The sequence below is a fragment of the Dromiciops gliroides genome, chromosome 2 (genome assembly GCF_019393635.1).
Source record: "Dromiciops gliroides isolate mDroGli1 chromosome 2, mDroGli1.pri, whole genome shotgun sequence".
NCBI lineage: Eukaryota > Metazoa > Chordata > Mammalia > Microbiotheria > Microbiotheriidae > Dromiciops > Dromiciops gliroides.
In genome coordinates, this window is record NC_057862.1 from 689,649,435 (window position 1) to 689,674,165 (window position 24,731).

At 45.0% G+C, this 24,731-nt stretch overlaps 1 protein-coding gene across 1 annotated transcript; it reads left to right on the plus strand.

The window, feature by feature from the left end:
- Positions 1-430: 430 nt before the first annotated feature.
- On the plus strand, positions 431-19,583 carry DUSP11 (dual specificity phosphatase 11). The gene is made up of 9 exons (XM_043989419.1): positions 431-534; positions 3,323-3,398; positions 8,813-8,944; positions 10,670-10,793; positions 14,176-14,236; positions 14,400-14,446; positions 14,704-14,779; positions 14,921-15,166; positions 16,916-19,583. The coding sequence occupies exons 1-9, from the start codon at positions 431-433 to the stop codon at positions 17,175-17,177; spliced, it is 1,128 nt and encodes a 375-aa protein (XP_043845354.1). The 3' UTR covers positions 17,178-19,583.
- The last annotated feature ends 5,148 nt before the right edge of the window (positions 19,584-24,731 follow it).

Here is a 24,731-nt window from a genome sequence, read left to right on the forward strand (position 1 = left end):
GTGTCTCTGTCTCCGTCTCTGTCTCTCGGCTTGGTCCCGAATTCTTTCTCTAGCCATAGATGGGACAGGTCATTTCTTCCTTGCTCCTCTGTGGGTCTGACATCTTGGTAATGGATCCCTAGCTTTCTCCTTTTGCTGAGAGCAAGGGCACAGTCCCTGCACAGGCAGCGAGGCTCCACCAGAGAGCGCTGTAGGCTTTTCCGGATTCCCGGCCACCCCGGGCAGGAACGGACGGCGGGGTGGTGACGTCATTCCGTCGGCGGCCACGGGGACAACACGCCAATGACGTCGGCCGCGCAGGCGCGTGCTGGTGGCCGCGCAGGCGCAGTGCGGCAGGGCCGAGGCCGGAGGCGCGGAGGGCTGGGTGGGCGCGGGTCCCGGAGCTGAGGTGGCGGCGTGGGGCGGGCTGCGGGCGGCGGCGCGGGGCGTCATGAGCCGGCGGCAGCAGGCGCGGGGCAGCTGGGGGGCCCCCAGCACCGCGGGGAGGGGCGGAGGCGGCGGCCGGGGAAAGGGTGCGAACCACCTCCCGGACAGGTGAGAGCCAGAGCGGGCCGGGCCCGAAGCCTGGAGGGCTGCCGGGAGGAGGCGCGGCGGGCGGCGGGACCGCGGGGTGGGGGCGGGGAGGGAGCGAGGGAGGGAGCGGCGCCCTCCCGCCCTGCCCAGCCTCAGTTTCCCCGCTCGCCCCGCCCAGCGCCCAGCCTGTGGACCTTTGAGTCTGTGGGCGGGGGACCCGAGGGCAGAAGGGAGCCTGGGGTGCGCCCCTCCAAGTCCGCCCCTTCGCCGCCGTCTGCCTCAGTTTCTCCACCTGTTTAAGGGGGATCCTAACAGCTCCCGCCTCTCAGGGTGGCCGTTGAGCATCGAGTGACGTAATGTGTTTGTGGGATAGCTGTCATTGTCGTTAGATGCCTCCTCTTCCGCGAAGCCTTCCTGGGTTTCTGTCCCTAGCTCCCCCAGACTGCCTTCTCCCTCAGCTAAACACGACCTCTGTACTCGGGCTTTCCTTGGCACCTCGTCCTTCTCTTACCCCCCTGGCACATCGTGTTTTGTTGAAATGATGGGTGTCTGTGTTCCCTTTCTCGCTGTGGTACAACGGAGGGTCTGGGTTCAGATCCTACCACTTGGTAGCTGTGGGATCTGGGCAGGTCACCGAACCATGCCTAGCATCACTTGCTTCCTCAGTGGAGTCGAACCAGATGATCGATAAGATTACTTCTAACGCCATCTGATGAACTTGCGGTGGGAACTGGTTGGTTGGTTGGTTTTTTCAGGGCCGTGGATATAGTAGGTAGGTCCTCAAAGTAAGTGCTTAGTTGGTGTTAATTAATGGATCGGAATGAGGGATTGCAAGGGAGGAATACCCCAGTGTGCCCGATATCATAATAGGACTTGGCTAGTTTGCTTGGAGATGTCCTGCATCTGGGTTTAAATTCCAGACCTCAGCCACTGGGGAGCTTCAATTTTGTCATCTGTACAAGTGTACTAATGGTAGCCCCCTTATTGGGTTATTTTGAAGATCAAATGTGATGGAGGCCACCGAGCTGCTATTAATTCCTCAGTGAGAGTCCCGCCCTGATCCCTGACTGTGGCCTGAGCTGGACCTTGGGCCTCAAAGGGTCCAAGCAAGCCACCATCATCAGTCATTGGAAAGTTAAGAAAATGGCCACAGTGTATTTGATGGTGAGGCTTGGAGCTCTGGGAGAGCAGGGGCTGTTTCTCCAAGCCTGTGTTCGGGTCGTTGGAGCACAAGCAGCAGGAGTCTGAAGGCATCTTTCCAAGGGCTTCTCCTTGGGGAGTGTTCATAGATACATAGTTTTACTCTGAATTTTATCTCAGGGTAATATAGAATCAGAAAAGATAACACTGTATCGGACATATATGGAGCAACAAACACCGAAGTGTTCAGGGCTGGAAGGAGACTTAAAGGGTTATCATCTAATCCGTTTCCCTGTTTTACAGATATTAAATTAAGGCCCAGGAAGTGGTAAGTGACAGCCAGGTTGAAAACCCATGGCCCGTATTCTGAACACTTGAGCATACTGCCTTCCTTATAAGGAATTAGGAGTATTTTGCTTTGGGGAGACTTAGGGGGAATGGGATCATCTACACCTTTTGTAAGGGTTCTGAAGCCCTCAAACTAGATGTGTTCTCCTTGGCTCTGGAGAATGGAGCTCGAAACAGCAGGTGGGAGTTTGTGGTGATCCAGAAAGTCTCTGAGCGTTGGAAACAGGCTGGTGCTATTCCAGATCCTTCCTCTCCTGCCTCTGCAGCTAGGCTTTGATTACTCATGCCCAGCCTTCCCCTCCTTCCCTGCCTATAACATCAGAAATGGGAAACCAACTCAGCCTCTTAGGTGAGAAGCTGGCACCTCTGAAGATCCCTGCACCAAGGCCCAGGGACAGCCCAAGATCTGGTCTTACCCCAAGCCTGGATGTTAAGCCTTGGGCATCTTCATCATGATAATGTCCTGTTGCTTTACTGGTGACTGCTCTCAGAGCTGGAGAATCAATTGCTGGTTATATTGGAGGGGCTCTTCTTGCCTGTATGAAAAAATGACTTTGGGCCAGAAGTAGCCATTACTGTCATGAAGATCTGGACTAACTGACTGCAAAAGTCCCTTCCAAACTCACTGCTGATTCTGGGAGGCACCTATGGTCTCCATCTTTGAATAATTTTAAAGTTTCCTCAAGAAGATGCTAGACTACTCTGTTAAGCCTCAGAGGAGAGAACCAAGAGTGGAAATTAGAGGGAAACATACTTTGGCCCCTGTTGCTTTGCCTTCCAGCTCCAAGTACAATGAGAACCGTCGCGAAGTGGAACAGAATTATTGGTGCAGTAATGAGTTCCCAGTCATGAAAGGTATCCAAGAGAAGGTTGGCTGCTGGTTACCAACCTGAGGTGTTGCTAATAGGATCCATACTTCAAGAAGGGATTGCCCTGGATTACCTGAGAGATCTCTGCCAGCTTTACTCTAGTATGTTTAGATCAGTTGTGGTTGTGCATTGTCTGTGGCCATTCCTGTCTGTCATAGTTCCAACAGCTTTATTTAGCGAGTGGAGGTTGAGTCAGATTTGTGTATGTGGCTGTTAGCTCTGGTGAGCGATATTCCGTCTCATTTCCAGCAAGCTTTTTTTTCCTTTCCAACAAACCTCAGGCACCCAACTAGTAAATGTGATGTTAATGAATGATACAGAAGGCAGGAAGTAAAGCATTGCTCTTTTTTTGACAGTGTCCAAAGCAGAGCAGGGAAGAGTGGTCAGTCTATAAAATGGAGCTTTCCAGAGCTCATTCCAGAAAGCCTCATGTGCAAATATTTATCTTCTAGGTGGAAAGATTACCTCCCAGTTGGACAGCGGATGCCTGGGACACGTTTCATTGCTTTTAAAGTTCCTTTAAAAAAGGTTAGTAAAATATGGAAATGTTTTGTATGACTACACATGGATACCTATATCAAATTGCTTGCTTTCTCAAAGTTTGGGGGGAGGGGGAATGAAGGAAGAGACTTTGGAACTTATGGTTTTTACATATAATTGGGGAAAAAATACCAAATAAAGAAAAAAAAAAAAACAAAAAAAGGTTAGTAAAAAGCCAGTGAGATTTCTTTTCAGTAATAAAAATAGAGAACCTAGCGATAAAAAATATGTTTTGGGTTAGTAAAGCCACATTCTCAACATGGAATCTCTGAAAAATATGTTGTTTTTGTTTGAACTTATTAGGAGGATGGATGGAGAAAGAATGTGAGAAGGAAGATACATGAGATGTAGGAGATGAGAAATAATTTCAATAAATTAAATTTAATGATTTTGTTTTTGGTTTTTTGGTGAAGCAGTTGGGGTTAAGTGACTTGCCCAGTGTCACACAGCTAGTAAGTGTTAAGTGTCTGAGGCCAGATTTAAACTCAAGTCCTCCTGACTCCAGGGCTGGTGCTCTAATTTCCATAATATTCTCTAGGCCTCCCTAGTGGTATGAGGAACACTGGTGTTCCTCATACTGGTATTTAAGTGAGTATGGGACACTTGATAGAAGTTTAAATACAATTGTGCCTCTGTTATTTCTACATCTCATCTCAGGAATTCTCTTCAAGTTAAGACTTTATTTATATTCATGTGAATGATCTTACCTATCCCAAGACTAGATGCGGCACATTTTCTTATAGCCATTGTGGGAAAGAATTCCTCAAATGGAAGATTATTACTAATATTTCAGTGATTGCTACTTTTATCCATGCAAGAGAGTATGATTTTGGTTAAAAACAGAAAATTAGTCTAACAGTGGACAACATATATACAAGTCTGATGTTTTTGTCATTTATTTAACAGTTTGGCATAGGTACTTGAGATTTCTAAACTTGGGTGTCAAGAGGGAGAATGAACCTATGATTTTGTCAGTTTGAGGAACTGCAAGTATGAAAACTGCTTCCCGCAGTGCTGATAGGAAGGTCCCACCTGTACCATAATATTCAGAGAATTCCTTTTTTTATGATATCAGGGGAATGTCTGAAAACCCTGTGAGATATCAATGTAGGAAACATAAGAAATTGCACCTTAAGAAACAGTAAACATAAAGAATTTGGAGAAACATCAGACTTGGATGAAGTGAAGCCGTTCATGTTCTTGGAGACGTTTGGCTGGAGTTACCAGTGACCTCTGAGTTACAGATCTGGTGGCCTTTTCTCCATCCTCATTCTCCTTGGTGTCTCTGCAGCCTTCGAGCCGCTTGGATCACTTCCTGGATGCTTTCTCCTCCCTAGATTTTCATGACGTTTCTCTCACTATCTGATGGACTCATTACTTTTCTATGCTCTTCTGTCCTTCACGTCATGTCCACTAACCATGGATGTTGCCCAAGGCTCTGTCCTAGGCCTTCTTTTCTCCCGCTACCATCTCCCTTAGAGATCTCATCAGCTTCCTTCCATGGCTTTCATTATTATCTTTGTGCAGATAACATTCACCACCATCTTCCTGGTCAGCCAGGCTAACAACTTGACAGTTATCCTGTTCCTCACTTTGACTCCACATAGGCACCTGTATTGCTTTGATCACAGTAGAGAATTAGTGCCCTGCCCCTGGGGCATGGCAGACATGGCAGACACTGGCACCATCCTAACCAGTGGCTTATGGATCTAAGGAGTAGAATGTGGGGAGTTCCCTATGGCTGAGGTCTATGGTTCAGGCTCTACCCCTTGCTCTATTCATTTTGGTCAGGAAATCCTGCCTGCTCCAAGGTAGTTGCCAGGGTCCCTGGACACAGACTTCATGGAATGAAAAGCATTCCCTATCAATGTGGCACAAGAATGAGACCCTCAGTCTTTGCATTCGTCTGGAACCACAGCACCTTGCTCATCAGGATATCAGGATTGCTACCAAGAGTCCTAATCCCATTTAGGAAGAGTGACCCGGCCCATATTCTTTCTGGAGAGCACGTGGGGTAGGAGTAGACAGTGTGTGGCAAAGAGACTTCTGGTCTCACCTTGTCTGAGGAGGTGTGGCTGCCAGGAAACCTAATCTCAGCTTTGGTCACTGGCTCATGAGCTCCAGAGACATAGTCTTGTCCTGGGCTTGGCTTGTGGCCCATCCAGCTAGTTTGGTTGGATTCTCACAGGAAAGGACAACCCCAAGAGTTATGGTGAGAAGCTTTATTAGTGGATCAATGACACTTACCAATACTGGTAGGTAAGTTGTGGTGGCCCAGAGGCAGATAGCACAGCAGCCTTGAAACCTAAATGGAAATGGGGGAAGGGAGAAGACACTGGACAGGAGAGGAGTTGTCTGAGAATGGGAGACAGGCAGGCAGGAACTATCGGTGATTGCCCCACCAACTAGGGATTTGAGTGGGGTTTTTTTCAGGTGGTTCCCATCTGACCATCTTTACTGACATAGGGTGTTCCAGTGGAGCATTTGAGCAGTGCTAAGTCTTGTCTCTACCTGCATCATAGATGAAGGCCCACCCAGTGTTCTGCCAAAGAACAGAGTAAGGGATGGTTGAGTAGCAGAATATGTAGTGAGGGCCAATGCATGGAGGCATCAGCAAGCCAGCAAGTAAGTTTTGCGGCAAATTAAAACTGCATCCCGGGGACAGCTAGGTGGTGCAGTGGATAAATCACTGGCCCTGGATTCAGGAGGACCTGAGTTCAAATCTGGCCTCAGACACTTGACGCTTACTAGCTGTGTGACCCTGGGCAAGTCACTTAACCCCCATAGCCAGCAAAAAAGAAAAAAAATGCATCCCAAGTCAGATTCTGATATGGGCCCTAAATTAAAAAAAAAAAAATTAAGAAGTATCATAAGATAACATAATAAACCTATTTCTAGGGGCAGCTAGATGGTACAGGGGATAGAGCACCAGCCCTGGAGTCAGGAGGACCTGAGTTCAAATCCACCCTCAGACACTTGACACTTACTAGCTCTGTGACCCTGGGCAAGTCACTTAACCCCCATAGCCTGCCAAAAAGAATTACACTCTTGCACACAGTCCAATTAGAATAAAATATTCTTTTAAAATAAAATAAACCTATTTCTGCCATACCAGTCCATTCCCAATTCTTGTCCTGTCTCCACATCTTTCCTATACATACCCTTCTCTCCACTTACCCAGCCACTGTCCTAGCTCAGATCTTCATTAATTCTCCCCTGGATTATTACAGAGCCTTCAATCAGGCCCCTATGCTAGTCCATCCTTCACTCAGCTGTCAGGGGTCTGTCCATGTCACCCTCCCCTCGGTAAATGAGGGGCTCTGTTTTTGTCTCCAGGATCAACTATAAAATTATTTGGTATGTAAAGCTCGTGGGAGCCTTGTTCCTTTCTCCTGTTGCAGGCTTCTTACATTTTACTGCCCTCCGCCCACTTGGGTGCAGCTACACGCGCTCACTTGGGGCTCCACAGACAGTTCTCCTGTCTTTGCTGTGGCTGCGTCCCCTGTTTGCCTTGCTTTCCCTCTTCCTTTCCGTCTCTTAGTGTCCCTGGGTCCCTGGAGGGGAAGCCTTCAAGCTCAAAGGTCTCCAATTCCTGGGAGCCTTGTTTTTGCCTCTCTTCTTTAAAGGCATCATGCCTGACCCATAGAAGATGCTGAGAAGTGCTTGTTGGCTGATTGGCATAGAACAATTTCAGGTGAAAATGATCCAGGTCTGCCAACACCTGTGGAGAGAAATGAAGGGTAAAAAGTAGTCAAAGGGGGCAGCTAGGTGGCGCAGTGGATAAAGCACCGGCCCTGGAGTCAGGAGGACCTGAGTTCAAATCCGGCCTCAGACACTTGACACTTACTAGCTGTGTGACCCTGGGCAAGTCACTTAACCCCAATTGCCTCACCAAAAAAAAAAAAACACAACAACAACAAAAGTAGTCAAAGGCTTTGAGAGGATGGAGGACCTGTGAGGACAGAACAGTAGTTCATGGGGTGGAAGAGAATGGAGTGAGGGCGACAGAATGAGGTGCTAAAGTTATTGAAGAAGGTGTGAAGATCTCCCACTGAAGAGGATTGGAAGGACTAGATAACAGTCACTGTAATTATGTCTGACACTTAGTGTTTTAAGGTTTTTGTTGGAGCAGAGTTAATAGAAATAGAATGGAGGTTCCGAAGAACATAAGAAAGAGCCAGTGGAGGGAGATGCAGATAGAATTGGCCTGGGGAACAGGAGAGCTCAGCTAAGCCAATAGTGATGAGAAGGGTCTTGTGCCTAGGACAGCAGTTCAAGCCACGAAGGATTTAGGGGAGCAGAACATTGAGAGGTGAACTAGAGAGAGAGAGAGACTCAATACATGTTGTTCGGTTGTATCCAATTCTTCATGACCCCATTTGGGGTTTTCTTGGCAAGGATACTGGAGTGGTTCACCATTTCCTTCTCCTGTGAATTTTACAGATGAGGAAACTGAGGCAAACAGGGTGACGTGACTTGCCCAGGGTCACCCAGCTAGTGTTTGAGGCCTGATGTGAACTCGGATCTTCCTGACTGCAGGCCTTACACTTTATCCACTGTGCCACCAAGCTGTCCTAGACAGAATACATAGGATGGGCTAAAAGAAGTAAAAATGTGGGGCAGCTAGGTGGCGCAGTGAATAAAGCACTGGCCCTGGATTCAGGAGTATCTGAGTTCAGGTCCGGCCTCAGACACTTAACACTTACTAGCTGTGTGACCCTGGGCAAGTCACTTAACCCCCATTGTCCCGCAAAAAAAAAAAAGTAGTAAAAACGTCATGAAGACAGACCTTTGGTTTGATGAGAAGTGCTTTTAATGAGGTGATGGGTAAAACAGTCACTTTTGCTCTGTGCAGTGCACTGTCATATAGAAAGAAGGGTAAGCTATGGTTCCTCCCCTCCAGGTACCTACAGTCTTAATGCAAGAGACAAGATTTAACCCTAGATGTGACAGTAAAGAGACTGGATTTTGTGTGTGGCTTGATGGAATTTGGTCTCTATTTCATTGTCACCTTGTAAATATAAAAATAGAATGAACAATATGATGTGTAGGACATGATGAGTGTCAAATGAGTAGTGCAGACAGTGTTGTAGGAATTCAGAAGAAAGAAATCATGCAGGCTCTAGCGGGCAGAGAAGGCAGTAGGGAAGGGCATCATGGCGGGCTGGGAAGAACTGGGAGTATGAAGAGCTGGGTTTAAGTCCTTGCTCTGTCTCTTTCGTGTCCTGGCCTTAGGGAGGAGAGTTCCCCTGGCTGATGCTCTGTCTCATATATCAATGGGGACAGTAATGCCTTCCCTTCTACCTCAAAAGGTTGTTGGTGAAAGTCAGGGAAATTTTAAAATGCTTAAGCAATAGAAGGTTACTTACATTCTTGGTTTTTATTCTTGCTCCCCTCGACAGAGTTTTGAAGAAAAACTTGCTCCAGAAGAACGCTTTTCCCCATTGGATCTTGTTAACAAAATAAGAGAACAGAATGAAGAGCTTGGTTTGATCATCGATTTAACATATACACAGCGCTATTATAAACCAGAAGTGAGTGAGACCTTTGCATTGATGGGCCTGGTCTTCTTGCTGAATAGAGCACAGGAGTCTGACAGTTGGCTGGGTGTTACTCCTGGTAGTTAATCCTGAGCCAACAGAATTCTTACTGTCAGGCCTGACTAGATGATGTCATTATCCTCGAAGCACGGTCATCTTTCGTGACATTCATCCCAGTGGAAACGAGGAGGTGGCCCTTATTCTTCTTCTCCAATCTTGCGGCTTCAGCACTTGGGCAAAGATTAAAACAAAAACTTTTTTGCCCATTTGAGCTCCATTGTTCTGTTGGTGCTTGACTGTCCCAGTTCAGTCTGTTGGGGTCCTTACAGCTTTCTCTCTGTGGATTTAAAAAAAAAGAAAAAAGAAAGAAAAGCTTCTCTTAGCCGAACCACGAAGGCTCAGAGGAAATTGAAGAAACCCTTTTTGTGTGTGCTGGTGCCATTGGGGGCAGTTGGGTAGTGGGGTTTTTGTTCTCTCAGCCTCCTGTTTTCTGACCCTCGCCTGGGCCCTAGAATGACCATGGTAGAGACCAAGACAGGGGAGCGTCATTTGGCTTTAGGGAGGGCAGCCTCTTGTGGTGTGGGTGCTCCTGTTGTGTTCTTTGGTGGAATTAAATGTCCATGGACAGGGAGGGGAGACTGGTGACCCCCAAAACGATGGGGGTAGGTCAGACCATGTTTATTCAGGAGAAATTCAACGAGTACTTAGTAAGCTTCTGTGCCATGCACTGTACTAGGGATCCAAAAACAAAACCGAAGCTGTCACTGCCCTCGAGCTCACATTCTGTCAGTGTGAAACGGGCAAGAAAATGGCTCTGGAGTCCAAGGCTCAGGGCTCCAAGCCCACTTCTGATAACTTCAGTGATCTTGGATGAATCACTTCATCTGCCTCAGCCTCAGTTTTCTCGCTGATAAAATGAGGAAGTTAGAGATGAAAGCTCCCTTCCATCTCTCAGCCCTTTTCATGTGCTGCTTATAGAAGAACTATTGAAAAGTAGCCACTACTCTTCCACTCCATTGTGGCTTAAGCATGTTTCTTTTCTTGATTAAGGTGGGACCGCTTGGGAGGGGGCCATTGCCGACTCCAGTCTGTGCTGGGACATTAGCGGGACAGAATCAAAGCCAGGAGGCCCAGGGCATTGAAATCAGATCATTACATCTGCAGAGCTGTTCACGTGTTCCATTCAGAGGCAGATTAAGGCTTAGTCAGAGCTGTAGAGCCTTCAAAATATTCAGAGAAAGGTAAAACATCAGTGGGTGACCAGTTATCAAAATGACCAAATCAGGGAAGCCTAAGCCTTCAATTGTTCTCCCAGGAGGCAGCAAGGTTTCCTTTGGCTCCCTCCATTGCCTAACTGCTAATCAAACCCTAGACTTCAGAAGAAATGGCACATTTCTCTTGATTGTACAGTATCTGCAAGACGGATACAGAGACATTTAAGATAATTTTTGATGCTGAAGACACTAGCAGCAGAGGGAGATGAGGAAAAGCCTCATGTAGACAAGGTAACACTTAAGCCAAGCTTTGAAGGAAAGAGATTGTAGAGGCAGAGGTAAGGAGGGTGAGAGAGGCTGGTTAGGTGGGACGGGCTTGCCTAGCATATTGTTATAGCCTCTTGATTCCCAACTCTGCTTGTGTCGCTCACTTGTGGAAAGAAATGGAAAGATTAATGTGATTACCCCTTCCCCCTTCCCTTCCTGTCCCAACTTTCATTTGCAGGAGTTGCCAGAGGCTCTTCCTTACTTAAAGATTTTTACTGTTGGACACCAGGTGCCTGATGATGACACAATTTTTAAATTCAAATGTGCCGTGAACAAATTCTTGAAAGAAAACCAAGATAATGGTGAGTTTATCTATTTCCTGGGCTCTGATTTTCCCAGGCTTGCTTTGCATGTTAAATACAAAGATGCTTTAAATGAATTACTACCTGGATTTGTCGTTATTTTAATTATCATTAGAAGAATTCATGGGATCCCCATGAAAGTCAAAGTGCAAAGTGGGTCTAATGGAGAAGAACCCATAGAAATTGTGTGAGTCAACTTTAGGGTGGGTTAGGGATCCTTTTACTGCACTGGGCTGTTTTAACTTAAGAATAGATAATATAAAACAATTTCTTCCATAAAAGTAGGGAGGGTACGATAAAGAAACCAGATGTGGGAGAGAGAAAAAGCACCTTGTCAATCAAAACGAAAATACAAGGAAAACATTTTTTAGAGAACAATGTCCCCCTCTTTTGGCCTTCTCAGCTAATACAAATAAAAGCTTCAGGACCCTGTTGCATTTTCACAACTATAGGTGTGAAAGGATATGCTATAAATGTCCCTGCCCCGAATGTGGGATGAAATTAAGCCGAGGGCTAGCGGCTTCTGTCATGCTTTGGATCTGCATTCCTCCACTGAATACAAAGTAGAGGTTCTCCTACAAATAATTTTTTTAGATTGAAATATGATAAGTATGAAACTTTATTCTGTAAACAAGCACATGTTCAAAACATACGTATGCAAACTTGAATTTCATTTTTTGATAAGCTAGGTAAGCGTGAGGGAGGAGACGAGAGAAAATATCCTTAGGGTAAGGGGGAGCCATAGAGATTGTAGGAAGGAACAGTAGACCTTATCCATGAGCTTGGTAAGTAGAAAGAAAGGAATGGGGGCAGCTAGGTGGCGCAGTAGATAAAGCACCAGCCTTGGATTCAGGAGTACCTGAGTTCAAATCCAGCCTCAGACACTTGACACTTACTAGCTGTGTGACCCTGGGCAAGTCACTTAACCCCCACTGCCCCGCAAAAAAACAAAAAACAGAAAGAAAGGAATGGCTGAGAGAAAGCTTCTTATTTAAAGGATGGGGAAAGCTCCAGAAAGGCTCAGTGGTTCCTGAATTCACTTAAACCTGGAGCTGGCTCGATCAGTGTCCTCTGAAAGCTTTGGTCCCCTCTTTGTACTTCTTGACCCATTCTTACACCTTATACATTCAGGGACTCTGCTCTGAATGGGCTAACTGGGGTATCCCATTGGATAGGTAGATGATGATCTACGTTTCAGCAGCATCAGCCATTTTCCCTTCTAGGGTCAGGTAACAAGACTAACTTTACACAGATCCATGGTTTTGCTTGCATACTTTGTATCTCAACGATGGTACTTTTAGGCAAGTTATATCCAAGGACACACAAAGGTTTCTCCTCAGAAACCAATCCTAATATAGTTATTGGATACCTGTGATTAAAATATGTATTGATTACTTCAGGAAAATTTAAGTTTAAAGCTAAATATGCCAGATAACCTCTATCAAAGGGAACATAGTTGTAATAAGTTCTCAACAGAGAAAAAACAAACACAAAGTAAAGCAAAGATGGGGGCAGCTAGGTGGCGCAGTGGATAAATCACTGGATTCAGGAGGACCTGAGTTCAAATCTGGCCTTAGACACTTGATACTTACTAGCTGTGTGACCCTGGGCAAATCACTTAACCACCATGGCCCCGCCCCCCCCCCCCATTTTTTTTTTTAATTTAAAAAGGAAAGGAAAGACATGGATGGCTCCACGCCTTTTCCAGGTCCCACTTCTGGGGATTTCGGCATTTAGAAATGCTAGATCAGGCGAAAGGAAGCAGGGAAGAGAGCAAAAGGTCTGGAAAGGAACTAACCCCTCTGCTCTCCGTTGTTAGATTTTCTTCATTCCTTCTTCTCAAAATGAGAGGTCCCTGGGAACACTTCTAGACCAGAGACTTCAGCTCTCAGGCCATTAATGGATTGGCTGAAATGACAGTCAGCCCCTTTGTCTTGTAATGACGCCTCAAGAGAACAGGCTCTCACCTCCTTTGGGGGTTAGGGGACTAGTAGACATGAGGTGCTGCTCAGCCCCCATCCTTAGGAGGGAACTAGGAGAGGAGGATTTTTCTAATTTCTCTGCTTGTTGTGCCATTGCATTTCTGTGATGGCCTTTGGCTTTCTTCCTTGTTTCCTGCTGCTTTCCAGTCTCTCCTGGTGGAAGCTGGCCTTATACATCTTTCTTCCAAGCTCAGGGGGCTTCACAGCGAGGCTTAGGCTCAGCCAGGGGAGGCACTTTTAGGGCTCCCTCCTCCAAGCCCCTTCACTGTTCCCGAATTCTCATGTGCATCTTCATTCTGTCTTCAGTCCTTCTCCCATGTGTCCTGTGCGTTAGGAAACAGTACACAGTGGGTCCTGCCAGCCTCCTCTAGGTAGGACTGCTGGTACTGTCCCCAGAAGTCTTATTAATGGCCTCTTTGCTCCTGAAAGCTGCTCTTTAAACTCCCCTTCATCCATTCTAAACCTGCCCTCTGGGACTGCTTTTTTCTGTGCCTTATCACAGGGGTAGATATTCTGACACATGGCACCCCCAGTCTGGAGGAGGTACCTGCTGAGCCAACTTCCTGTGAGGCCCTCAGCTCGTGGAGGCTCCTTCTAGTCTGTGCCCTCTTTTTGTAAAGGTAGCTAGGATCACGTTGTATATGATTTATGGATGGCATGACTTAGTGCTGAGGGCCCGCGTGGCATGGGGAAGGAGAGGAGCACAGGAGGGGCTTTAAGAGGAAGTCCTGCTTCTGACACCTGGCTATGGCCTTTCAGGTCCCTTCTCAAGGCAGCTACGGTTTCAGTACCAGAAAAGTCTCCTTCTGTAGGAATTCCCACTTCCTACTCACGTCCCCATCAGTAACCTAGTCATCCCCTCTTCTTAAGTAGCAGACTGGAATGAGTTGTGTTCACTCGCCCATAGTCATTTGATTTCTAGTTTGTGTTATAGGTCCCCTTCACGTTCACTTTGTCTTCATCTATAACCGATTAATTCTCTACCCCCCCTTAGAGAAGAATTCCTTTTCAAGCTCATGAGAGTCACTAGTGCATGTTGTTCAGAAGTGCAGTATATCAGTTCATCGAGCAAACATTTATATTGAATACCTGCTGTAGTACTATGTTCCAGACCCTGTCCTAGTTGCTGAAAGTACAAAAATGCCCCAGTCTCTACCCTCAAAGGCCTTGCATTCTACTAGGGAGATGTGGTGTGAACACAGATGCATAAATAGGAGATATATAGATATTTTCAAAGTGCTTTGCAGAGGGAAGATGTACCGACAACTGGGAGAGATGGAGGGAGGCTTCTTGGGGGAGGTGGCACCTGAGCTGAGCCTCGGAGGAAGAGAACTGTGCTGTTTGTCTTGTTCCTAGTGTGTAAGCATCATTCCCTTAATTGTAAATTTCCCATTTTATAGACAAACTTATTGGAGTCCACTGTACACATGGTTTAAACAGAACAGGATATCTTGTTTGCCGGTGAGTTCTTAAGCCCAGGGGCAGGCTGGGTGGGCTATGTTATAAATATAAGTCAGCTTTTTAATGCAAGCTTACAAACAACCCAGAAACCACCTGTTTGTCCTACTTAGCCTTCCTTTCTTCCGTCATTAGTCTCTGACTTGAATTATGTTGTTCTGTTCAGGTATTTGATTGATGTTGAAGGCATGAAACCAAATGATGCAATAGAGTGTGAGTATGGAAATTTGCATTTCTGTGTTCTTTGTGATGGATTGCTTGAGTAGTGTGTTCAGAAGCCTGGGTGCATGGGGGGAGCGAGCGAGCGAGCGAGCACATGTGTGTGCGAGCACTTTGGCTAAAGTCTAGAAAGCGGGCCCTTCTGGAGTTCAGGGAGGAAAATTGGCATTCTGAGAGAATCAGCTGCGCGAAAATGGCTTCGTTTTTTCTCAGTTCATTTATGATTTACTAGTATTTCTTCTGCTCCTTAGTGTTCAATAGATGTCGAGGACATGCTATAGAAAGGCAAAATTACATTGATGACCTCCGGCATGGACCAATCAGAAAGTGAGTCCTGTATCTCATTTGTGTAAGACTTGAGGGGTTTTTGTTTGTTTTAACATACCTAAAATTGTTAACAAAAATAACAAAACCTACTTAACTAGTTTGGGCACCAGTAATATGAAATGTGAAATGTTTGTCTTTAAGGAATGATGGTACTTTAAGGTCAGAACATTTTGAAGAATCATTTATTAAGAGGAGAAACTTTTACAACACCCATGAAACTGATTATCACGGACCTAGACGGACCTTCCATTGGTCCCGAGACTTCCGCTCCCAGCCCCAAGACGACTTCCATTACCAGGCTCAGGAGTTCCATTCTCAACCCAGAGACTTTAGATCCCATCGTCGAGAGTTCCACTCACAGCCCCGAGATTTCTACCAGTCATCCAGGTATATGTTCTCCCCTTTTTTGTAGCATAAAGGTGAAACCCAAACTTAGAATAAGCATAATGCTAAAAGGCCAACTTCCACACATTTTGTACAAGCGTACAACTCTCTGGAAATAATGATATAAAATTGTCTTTTATTAATTGCCTGTCATTTTATTTATGATTCACTCTTGGTAAAGAAATGATGTCACTACCTGTAACTATGAAGTACATATCTCTTTCTTTACCAGTTAAGGTTTTGTTTTATTGTGGCCTGAAAGCATTTTGTTCCTGAATCATAAACGTTGAAGCCAACCTTTAAAAGAAAGAAATGATAAGGAATAGTATAGTCTGTCCAGTATTGACATATCTCAGCAATGAACCTTACAGGAGAACAGCAGACGGCTCACCTCAGAGTAGAGAGATACATTTAGTCACCACTATTCATTGGAGGGGGAGGGGTGGAGAATGCAAGGGAGGGAGAGCATTCTGAATCAATTTATCTGAAGAGTGTGTTATCAGGCCTCTTCTTTGTTATACCAGTAAACTTGATAAAGCTCCACCTTAAAAGTGAATTCATTGACATGGAAAAGAAAAGCATTTCAGATTTGCAGAGCACCTCCTCTGGGGCTTAAGTGTTTTACAAATCCTGTTGCCCCTTTCCAGAATAAAGTGTTCAGATGATTATTAAATGAACACACTTAGGATTTCTAATCTTAGCTCTTTAAAATTCTGTAGCAATGGTTTGGTAAAGTTGGGTTTGCTCTTGCTCTGTAAGTACATATTTGGTCTTTTAAGGCCATGAAAGTTTCTTCATGATTGTGGAAGACACTTTACCCATTCATGATTTTCGTTGCTCACTCTAAGCAGAATTCATTCAGCAACCATTCCTCCTGTGCCCTGGTCCCTCCTCTTTCTCTGAGTTTCCTAGGCTGAATGCTTCTTTCATACTGATGTGTCACATGACTTCTTGAAGTCTTCAGTTGAGTCAGGAAACCCATCCAAAGGTGGTTGTCAGCAGCTTCCTCAATTCACATTTCCCCTCACTGTCATCATCGAACTATGTCACTTACACATTTCTTCCTTCAGAACAGATTATTACTCAGAGTTTAAACAGAACTCAAAAGCTAGTTTTGATAGAAAGAGATCTATGACTTGCTGAGGTTGCCTAAAGGTAGCACATACTCTACACCACTTTCCTCATACTCACATTACTAATCTGTGCTGGGACAAAAAACTTTGTTCTGTGAAGATCTTGGAGTAGTGCCTCTCATCGTATTACCCTTGTAAACAAATGAGCTTTTGCTACAATTCCAGGGTAATTTTTCTAGCACATGAAGGGTTTAGAACAGTATGTTATCCCCATTTGAATTTTCAAGCTAAGGGCTACTGCCTAACTTCTTTTATAAGATCTTCCCCTCACTTCCATGTGACATGGTGAAAGTATGTCCAGTGGAGATGGCTGAATGTTGTCTTTCTTGGGTTTCTTTCTCAATCGATGACCTTAGGAAGTCATGTGGCACATTCTTCTGTTAAAGGACCTCTGCAAAGAAAACACTGATTGAATGGAAGGGAAAAAAATATTCAATCAAGAAAATCACTTCACTACCAACATTGAACAATTGGGCACGAGCCCCCTCTTTGTCTGGAACTTGACTAGGCATCTGGAAGAAATAGCTTGTCTTAACTAGATGTTAACAATTCTTGAGTCTCATTGCATTAACTTCTGTGGCATATCTATTAATAGTTTGTCCTTGCCTTTTCTTTCTAGGAAAAACCAATACAGACGGAATTATTCTTGCCAAAATGTGGGAAGCCATCCCCCTTTGCCTCCTCCAGGCCCACCTAGAGAGGACTATTCTCAGAGCAGATATACTTGGAATCTAAAACCCAACTATAACCTCCCTCCTTGGAACAAAAGACAGAAACTTAACAGTTATAATGGACCATATTTTTCAGACCAGTGGGGAACAGATAGACAACCACAGATATGTAGAAATCAAATGGGAGAAAATAGTTGGCATGACGTTTAGTCAGGCCAAATCCAGGGAGGGTTGCCATCTATTTCATTGCTTTCCCAGGCAAGCATAGGGAGAAATTGTATTTTTGACCACTTTGCTGATCGGGTTGAAGTGTGTTTGATGGTGAGTTTTTTAAAATCCCAAGTCATACCTGAAATTTTTAAAACAAGATGGTATTTTAGATTTTGGCCAGTGAGCAAAGAGCCTCCACTGCAGATTACCAAAAATTAACATGCATATCTAGATTTGCCAGTTAAACTGTTTTTGTTGCTTTATTATTTTGTTGACATTTTTAAGTGGCCTTCATTATGTTAGTTATTGGCCTATTGTTGCTAACACCATTTTTCTTATTATGTTTAGAATTAAGATTACAACCTGCCTAGGAGACAGTCTCTTTAGATTTAGGCCTGTGGTGGGTGTTCTTACAGGGCCTTCTAGAGTGGGTGCTCTGAGTTGGTGGTGCCCAAGGGCTAGGGCTAGGGCCTAGGCAGACAACTCCGGGAATGTGATGTGATTTTTTTACCTAAAGAAATTCAGGTTCTCATGCCTGGGTTTGTGCTAACCACACCTGTTAGTAAGAGCAAAATGAACTAAATTGCCAGTTTATAGGAGAAAATAGACCTCCTAACATAACTGACATCTGCCATTGGCATGGGACAGCAGCAGTGTGGTGCACTGGTCTTGTCAAGAAGACCTGAGTTCAAATCCAGGTCAAGTACTTGATGGTTTTTTGACCCTTGACAATCACCTAAGTTCCTTGGGCCTCTGTTTCCTTATCTTTAAAATGAGAGGTTGGGAATCAGTGACTTCCACAGACCCTTCTAGCTCTGAACTTGTGGTCCTAGTGGGTCAACTTACACACGTAACAATTATAAACCATAAGATTCTTTGTCAAAGAGGAAAAAGAAATCAGAAAGGGAAATGAGAGACCCAAAAGGATACTTCTATCACTTAGTCTAATCTAGCCTCATGCTCTTCTCTACTCCAGGAAGCATCCTGGTGGCAACTTCTTTTCTCTGGGGCTCTCTCCTCTTTACCTGTTCTTAGTCAGTCACCCAGCACTGCCAAGCTTGGGGCCAGGCTTTCATTCTGAATTGGTGGCTTCGGGATGACATTTAAGGAGGGCTCCGGCCTCATCAGTAGCTCATCGATTGCTTCTATGGAGTCTGAGGCCCAGTACTGGTCCATCCACTTGAGCTTGTGTGACCTTGGGCGAGTCGTGGGCTGTTAGACGGATAGATGGAAGGGTCCTTGCAAGCCACTTTGGCCAAGGACACATGGAGAGTAATCATCAAAGGGGGTTTTTGAACCCAGGTCCTCGAAGTCTGCAGCCAGTGCTTGCTTATTCCACTGGGCCAAGCTGCCTCCCACTCCTCTAACTTCCAGACCCCTTTGCCCTTTGCAAAACTGAGCTAAGGACACCTGCCCTCCCTCTCCGGTGTGTTGTGAGGCCTGATAGCAATCTCCTGTCCCATTTGCTTTGTAAGTCGTTAAAGGCTCTACAGAATGGCCACTACTGGTGTGTCCTGGCCACCCTCTTGTGGCTTCTGCATCGGGTTTACCCTTGAGAAAGCACTTCCATTGCAACTGCCTGTTGAAGCATTATGCCCACTTTATAAGATAAGCAAACTGATAGTCATTGTAAAAAATGACCTCGGACCTTCCTACCATCACCTCAGCCAAGAAGGAGTTTCTGTTGGGCTGCCAGTCTTGCTAGTGCTGTTGCCTCCAAAAGAAAAGCAAGTTCTGTCTTTCAGTTCCTTGCTCCATGCCCAGTTTATTTCCTTTCTCCCTGGCCTACATCTGGAAGAGCTCAGATCTTTCAGCAATCACCTCTGCTAATGTGCATGGAAGTGAGCATGCGTTCAGTCTCGCACTTGTGCTCAAGAAATCACCTGCATAAGCCCAGGAGAGAGGGCAGAGCCACTGTGTTTTCACATGTGGAGTCAGCTCTTCACTAAGCAGCATCCAACAGGCCTCTGCTCCAGTATGTGTAAGTGAGCCACAGTGCCAGCCAGGCAGCACTGAAGAACCCGGCCTGGTCAAAGCTGGGCTGCTGTGAGCTTTTTGTAGTGATGGCTACAGAAAAGGGACCTTACCCAGAAGTCCTGCTATCCATGCCCCTCCAGCTGTACCAAGAAAACTTGGGAGGCAAATGAGAGCAACAAGAAAAGAGCTGAGACTCTCATGCAGGCTCTTCAGGGAGCCCACCAATGGCAGCCTACAAGAAGAAGAAAAGCAACATTGCTTTTGTTGCTTTGTGATGAGCATACATAAAAGTGAAAGAACTGGAAGGAAGAAACCCCAGAAGGACAAAGTGAATGTTCAGAAAACTGAAAGTAATTGGTGCTTTCATTTGAGTTCTTAAAAGACCCCTGTAGAAGCCTTTTAATTAAAGAATCACATTGCCAAGCTTAACAAGTTGGTCTCTTGGGTCTTCCCACCCCCACATTTACACACACACACACACCATCACACCCTTTCTCACCTTCTCATTGGTTTTCCTAAAACTGAGCTGGAAAAGAGCTGGTTGGCTGTAGGATTGGGATTGATTTGAGTCGGGCTTTGGGTAAGCAGAAGTGTAATTCCACACGTTTTTGCAATGCTCTAGGGTTACAAAGTAGTTCACAACTCTAAAGTCATTGGTAACCGCATTTTCTGAATGAGGAACTGAGAGATTGAGTGATTTGCCCAGGGTCCCACGCTTCTCATTAGTTCTGAATTAAATCCAGATTTCCTGGCGCTCAAGTCCAGGACAGTCTCCACTGTACATGTCACCGTCTCTGGGAAAAAGGGTACTGGAGTCAAGGTCACTCAGCTCTTCTGCAGGGACCTGGGCTGTTTTGTCAATCTGGAGTGTTTGATTGGGGGGGGGGGGTGCTTTTGTAACATCACTTGAGGAATTCCAGGCTCCATTGGAGAGCTCAGCAAACAGTGGTATGGCCCCTTATCCTTGAGTTGTTTCCAACTTTGCCTATACTAGTGCTTGTCGACTTTCAACAATGACTGCTTTTTTAATGTAAAAAAAAAAAAAACCTTTGCAATAGTTATTGTACTGTAAGTATCCTTTGATTAAGAAAACATAAAAAAATTAAAAAGAAAAAATATCATGACCTAAAGGTGCTATGAATTCACTGAAACTTAAATAAATTGGCATTTTATTAATCACAGCAGCCTGTACACACATTTGGAAAATAGCAATTCAGCAAGCATTTATTAAGGGCCTGCTAATGTGCCACCACACCTACACTGGGGATAGGAAGAAGGGCAAAAACAGCTCTCCAGGACCTCACTGTCTGATGGGAGAGATGACAAACAACTGCATGCAGATATGATGTAAATAAAATCAGCAGAGCAAAAGCACTTATTCAAGTGCAATAAGCATTCTTCAGTCGGAATCTATTTATTTAGGATTTTCCCCCACCTTACAAAGAAAAACAAATTGTATCGTCGATTTTTAAAACTTTTGTGTTCCAAATTCTCTTCCTATCTCCCCCTTAAGAACCCCTTAAGCATTTCAATATAAGTTATATATGTGCAGTCATGCAAAAACAGAAAAATTCAGAAAAGGGAAACAACAAAATCTACTTCCATCCGTATTCAGATACCATCAGTTCTTTCTCTGTAGGTGGAATGCATTTTTCATATGTCCTTCAGAGTTGTCTTGGATCACTGCATTGCTGAAAATAAGTCATTCACAGCAGATCATCTTACACTATTGCTGTTACTTTGTATGTAGTCCATTTCACTTTGCATTAGCTCATGTAAGTCCAGGCTTTTCTGATAGCATCCTGCTCATTTTTTTTAATAATAGTAAACTATATTTATATAGTACTTTAAAGGGAGATTTCTTTACAAAACATACAAAACACCCATGAGGTTGATTATTGCAATAATAGCTAACATTTATATAGTACTTTATACCTGACAAAGAATTTCCTTCATAATAGCCCAGCAAAGTCCCATCCTCCTCATCTTACATTGCTCTTGCCTCGTGAAATAAACATTCTTAAGGGAGATCAGGAAAGTCTATTTGTAGAAGGTGGGAATCCAGCCTGAAGCTGCATGGTTTGAGGAAATGGTGTGAAGAGGAGGAAGGTGTAAGCAGGCTGGACATGGGGGGTGGGGAGGGGGCCAGGTTAAGCAGGGCTTTAAAAACAGCAGGGTTTTGATCCTGAAAATGATCCAGAGCCTCTGGAGCTTACTGAAGCAGGGATAGGTGACTTGGCCAGACCCACCCTTGAGGAAGATCACTGACATCTAAATGAAGGACAGACTGAAATGGGAGGTTGAGTGAGACTTGGCAAGGAGTCCCTGTCCCCCACAGCCCTTCTTTTACTTTCCTGATTATTATGGAGGACACCACCCACCATCCTCCCGGGCAGGCAGGCTCTAAACTTGGGGGTCGTCCTTTACTCCTTACTCCCTTCCCTTCCCCCACCTCCAGTCTGCTGCCACATCCTTTCTATTCTACCTGTACAACATGGCCCATACAGGCCCCGACTTTCCTCTTGGCACTGCCCGCACCCTGGTGCAGGTCCTGCTCACCTCATTCCCAGACAAGTGCAATAGCCTGCTGGTGGGGCTCCTTGTTCATGGACCAGGCAAGTTTCTGGCACTGTGTTAAGCACTGGGGGTACAAAGAAAGGCACAAATAAGTCCTGCCCTCCAGGAGCTTCCATTCGAATGAAGGTAGGAGATCATGTGTGAGTCATTGGATGCAGAGTGAGGAGGTGGAAGGTGACGGGAGGGGCAGCCCTCCGTTGGGAGGACCCTCCTTGGCATGCACAATTCTGTATTTGCTTTAAACTTGATCAACAGATAACAAAAAAAAAAAATGGTTTTTAAAGTCTCAGGCTCATGAACTTGGAGTCATTTGGTAAAGATGCTGATCAACTGGACTTTGGTTTTTCCCTTGAAATCAATTCAGAAAGACCATCTCTTTTTATGGATAAGGAAAGTGAGACCCCAAGCTGTGAAATGATCTGGGAAAGGTCCCACAAGTTAGTGGTAGGGCCAGAATACAAACACAAATTGGGGAGCAGCTAGGTGGCGCACTGGATAGAGCATTGGCCCTGGATTCAGGAGGACCTGAGTTCAAATCCAGCCTCAGACACTTGACACTTACTGGCTGTGTGACCCTGGCCAAGTCACTTAACCCTCAAATGCCTGGCAAAGGGGAAAAAAAACACCCAAATCTCCTGATTCTGGGGTTGAAAGGAAACAAGGATTTTAATTAAGTACCTACTGTGTGCCAAGAGCTTTACAGGTATCTCATTTGATCCTCACAAAAACCCTCAGAGCTAAGTGCTATTATTATCCCCGTTTGACAGTTGAGGAAACTGAGGTAGAGGTCATGTGACTTGCCCAGGATCAAATAGCTAGTCAGTATGTGAGGCTGGATTTGAACTCAGGTCTTCCTAAATCTAGGCCCAGTGTTCTGTGCTCTGTGTCATTCTACTAGATCACAAACTCATTTCCTCCTTACATTCTTCTCTTTTCTCATGTCTCATGCTAAACGCCACATATGCTATAATGAGAAAAACACTGGCCTTGGAGTCAGATCTTGGTTCACATCCCTGCTCTGCCATTTACTGCCAAGTCACCCCAGAGCCTCAGTTTTCTCCTCCATAAAGTGAAGATAATAATTGCTCTACCCACATCACCACATTTTGAGAAAAAGTACTTTGAAAACTTAAAGTTTGCATGTAAAGGTGGATGTTATTAAGTGAGCAAAGTTCTGGAACTTCTCCAAAGACTTTCTCTTTTTTAAACAATCTGATCTTTATCTGACCCAGGAAACAGACACAGCCTTTGTTGTCTCTTTTGTTCACTTCCTTAAGTAGCCAAGAGAGGTTGGGGATTGAGTTCAATTAAGGGAGAATTAATTCTTTTGGGAGGGAAAAGGTGGTTCCTTTTGTAAATAAGCTAACACTAGGATCCCATTGCTGCCCCCATTGAATTAAATTTTATTTTTTTTTTTTGTGAGGCAATTGGGGTTAAGTGACTTGCCCAGGGTCACACAGCTAGTAAGTGTCAAGCGTCTGAGGCTGGATTTGAACTCAGGTCCTCCTGAATCCAGGGCCAATGCTCTATCCAGTGTGCCACCTAGCTGCTCCCTTAAATTTTATTTTTACATCACCTTCTTTTCCCAGTATAGAACTCTCATCTCTCCCACATGGAGTTACCCCTTATAACAAAGAATACAAAAGGGAAAAAAAGTTCATCCATGTTAACCAGCGTATTGGTCAAAGCTCTCCAAGAAGGCCAGAAATGTCACCGATTCCATCAAACAAGAGACCCTTGTCAGCTCCTCATTTAGGCCAGTAGGTGGGGCTAAGTTACAACAGTTACCTTACATGTTGACAAGTGCCGTGATCTTCTAAAGATCACAATTCTACAAACCCTTGTGCAGGGCAGAGGCCTTCTTGTGTTTTTAACAGCTCGCCCCAAGGGTAAGCTTCCTGAGGACAAGGATTGGGTGTTTGACTTCATTTTTGGATCCCTGGCCTGTAGCACAGCATCCTCCTCAGTGCTGGATGATGTAGGATGGATACAACCATTCTGGAAATCCATTGAGCTCCATGCTAAGAAAGTAACCAAACAGCCATAGCCTTGGACCCAGAGGATCCCACAGCTATGCCTACATCCCAAGGAGTCCAATGACAAAAAGGCCCCGTTTACACCAAAACATTTACACTAGTCCTTTTTGTGATAGTAAAGATTGAAAACAAAGCTGATGTCCAGCCACAAGGAAACACAAAACCAAGTTAGTTACATGACTGCATGTGGGATATGACCATAAGAAGCAATGAGTCTGAAGGCTTCAAAATGTCTATTATCACTGTTACACATGGGAAGACTCTGCAGCGTTGCAGAGTCTAGGGCCAAGAAAGCAATGCACACAGTGACTGCAAAACTGAATGCCGAGTCATTATTATGACCAAGCCAAAACATGAGAATGCACTTTCTTAGTGATAATAGCGAGCTTGGAGGTTTGCAGAGTGCTTTGCAAAAATTATCTCATTTGATCCTCACAAAACCCCTCAGAGGCAGGTGCTATTATTATCCCCATCTCTTACACATGAGGAAACTGAGGCAGGCAGGTAAAGTGACTTGGCCAGGGTTACACAGTGGGGGGAGGCTGTATTTGAACTAATGTCTTTCTCGTTCTAGGCCTAGTTGCTACCTTTGTACAACTAAGAGCTACAGACAATGAATATTGTTTAATTCTCAGATTTGACCAATATGTTGGTTAACGTGGCTGAACTTTTTTTCCCTTTTGTATTCTTTGTTATAAGGGGTAACTCCATGTGGGAGAGATGAGAGTTCTATACTGGGAAAAGAAGGTGATGTAAAAATAAAATTTAATTCAATAGGGGCAGCTAGGTGGTGCAGTAGATAGAGTACCGGCCCTGGAGTCAGGAGTACCAGAGTTCAAATTCAGCCTCAGACACTTGACACTTACTAGCCGTGTGACCTTGGGCAAGTCACTTAACCCCAACTGCCTCCCCCCCCAAGAAAAAGTTAATTCAATAATAAAACGTTTATCGAATTGAACAAATG

What these genes read in the sequence shown, in the direction of transcription:
- DUSP11 (XM_043989419.1), top strand. Translation starts at nt 431, where the DNA reads ATGAGCCGGCGGCAGCAGGCGCGGGGCAGCTGGGGGGCCCCCAGCACC. An exon ending in TTAAAGTTCCTTTAAAAAAG is followed by an intron (nt 3,399 to 8,812) that starts GTTAGTAAAATA and finishes TCCCCTCGACAG; the next exon opens with AGTTTTGAAGAAAAACTTGC. An exon ending in CGGCATGGACCAATCAGAAA is followed by an intron (nt 14,780 to 14,920) that starts GTGAGTCCTGTA and finishes TTTGTCTTTAAG; the next exon opens with GAATGATGGTACTTTAAGGT.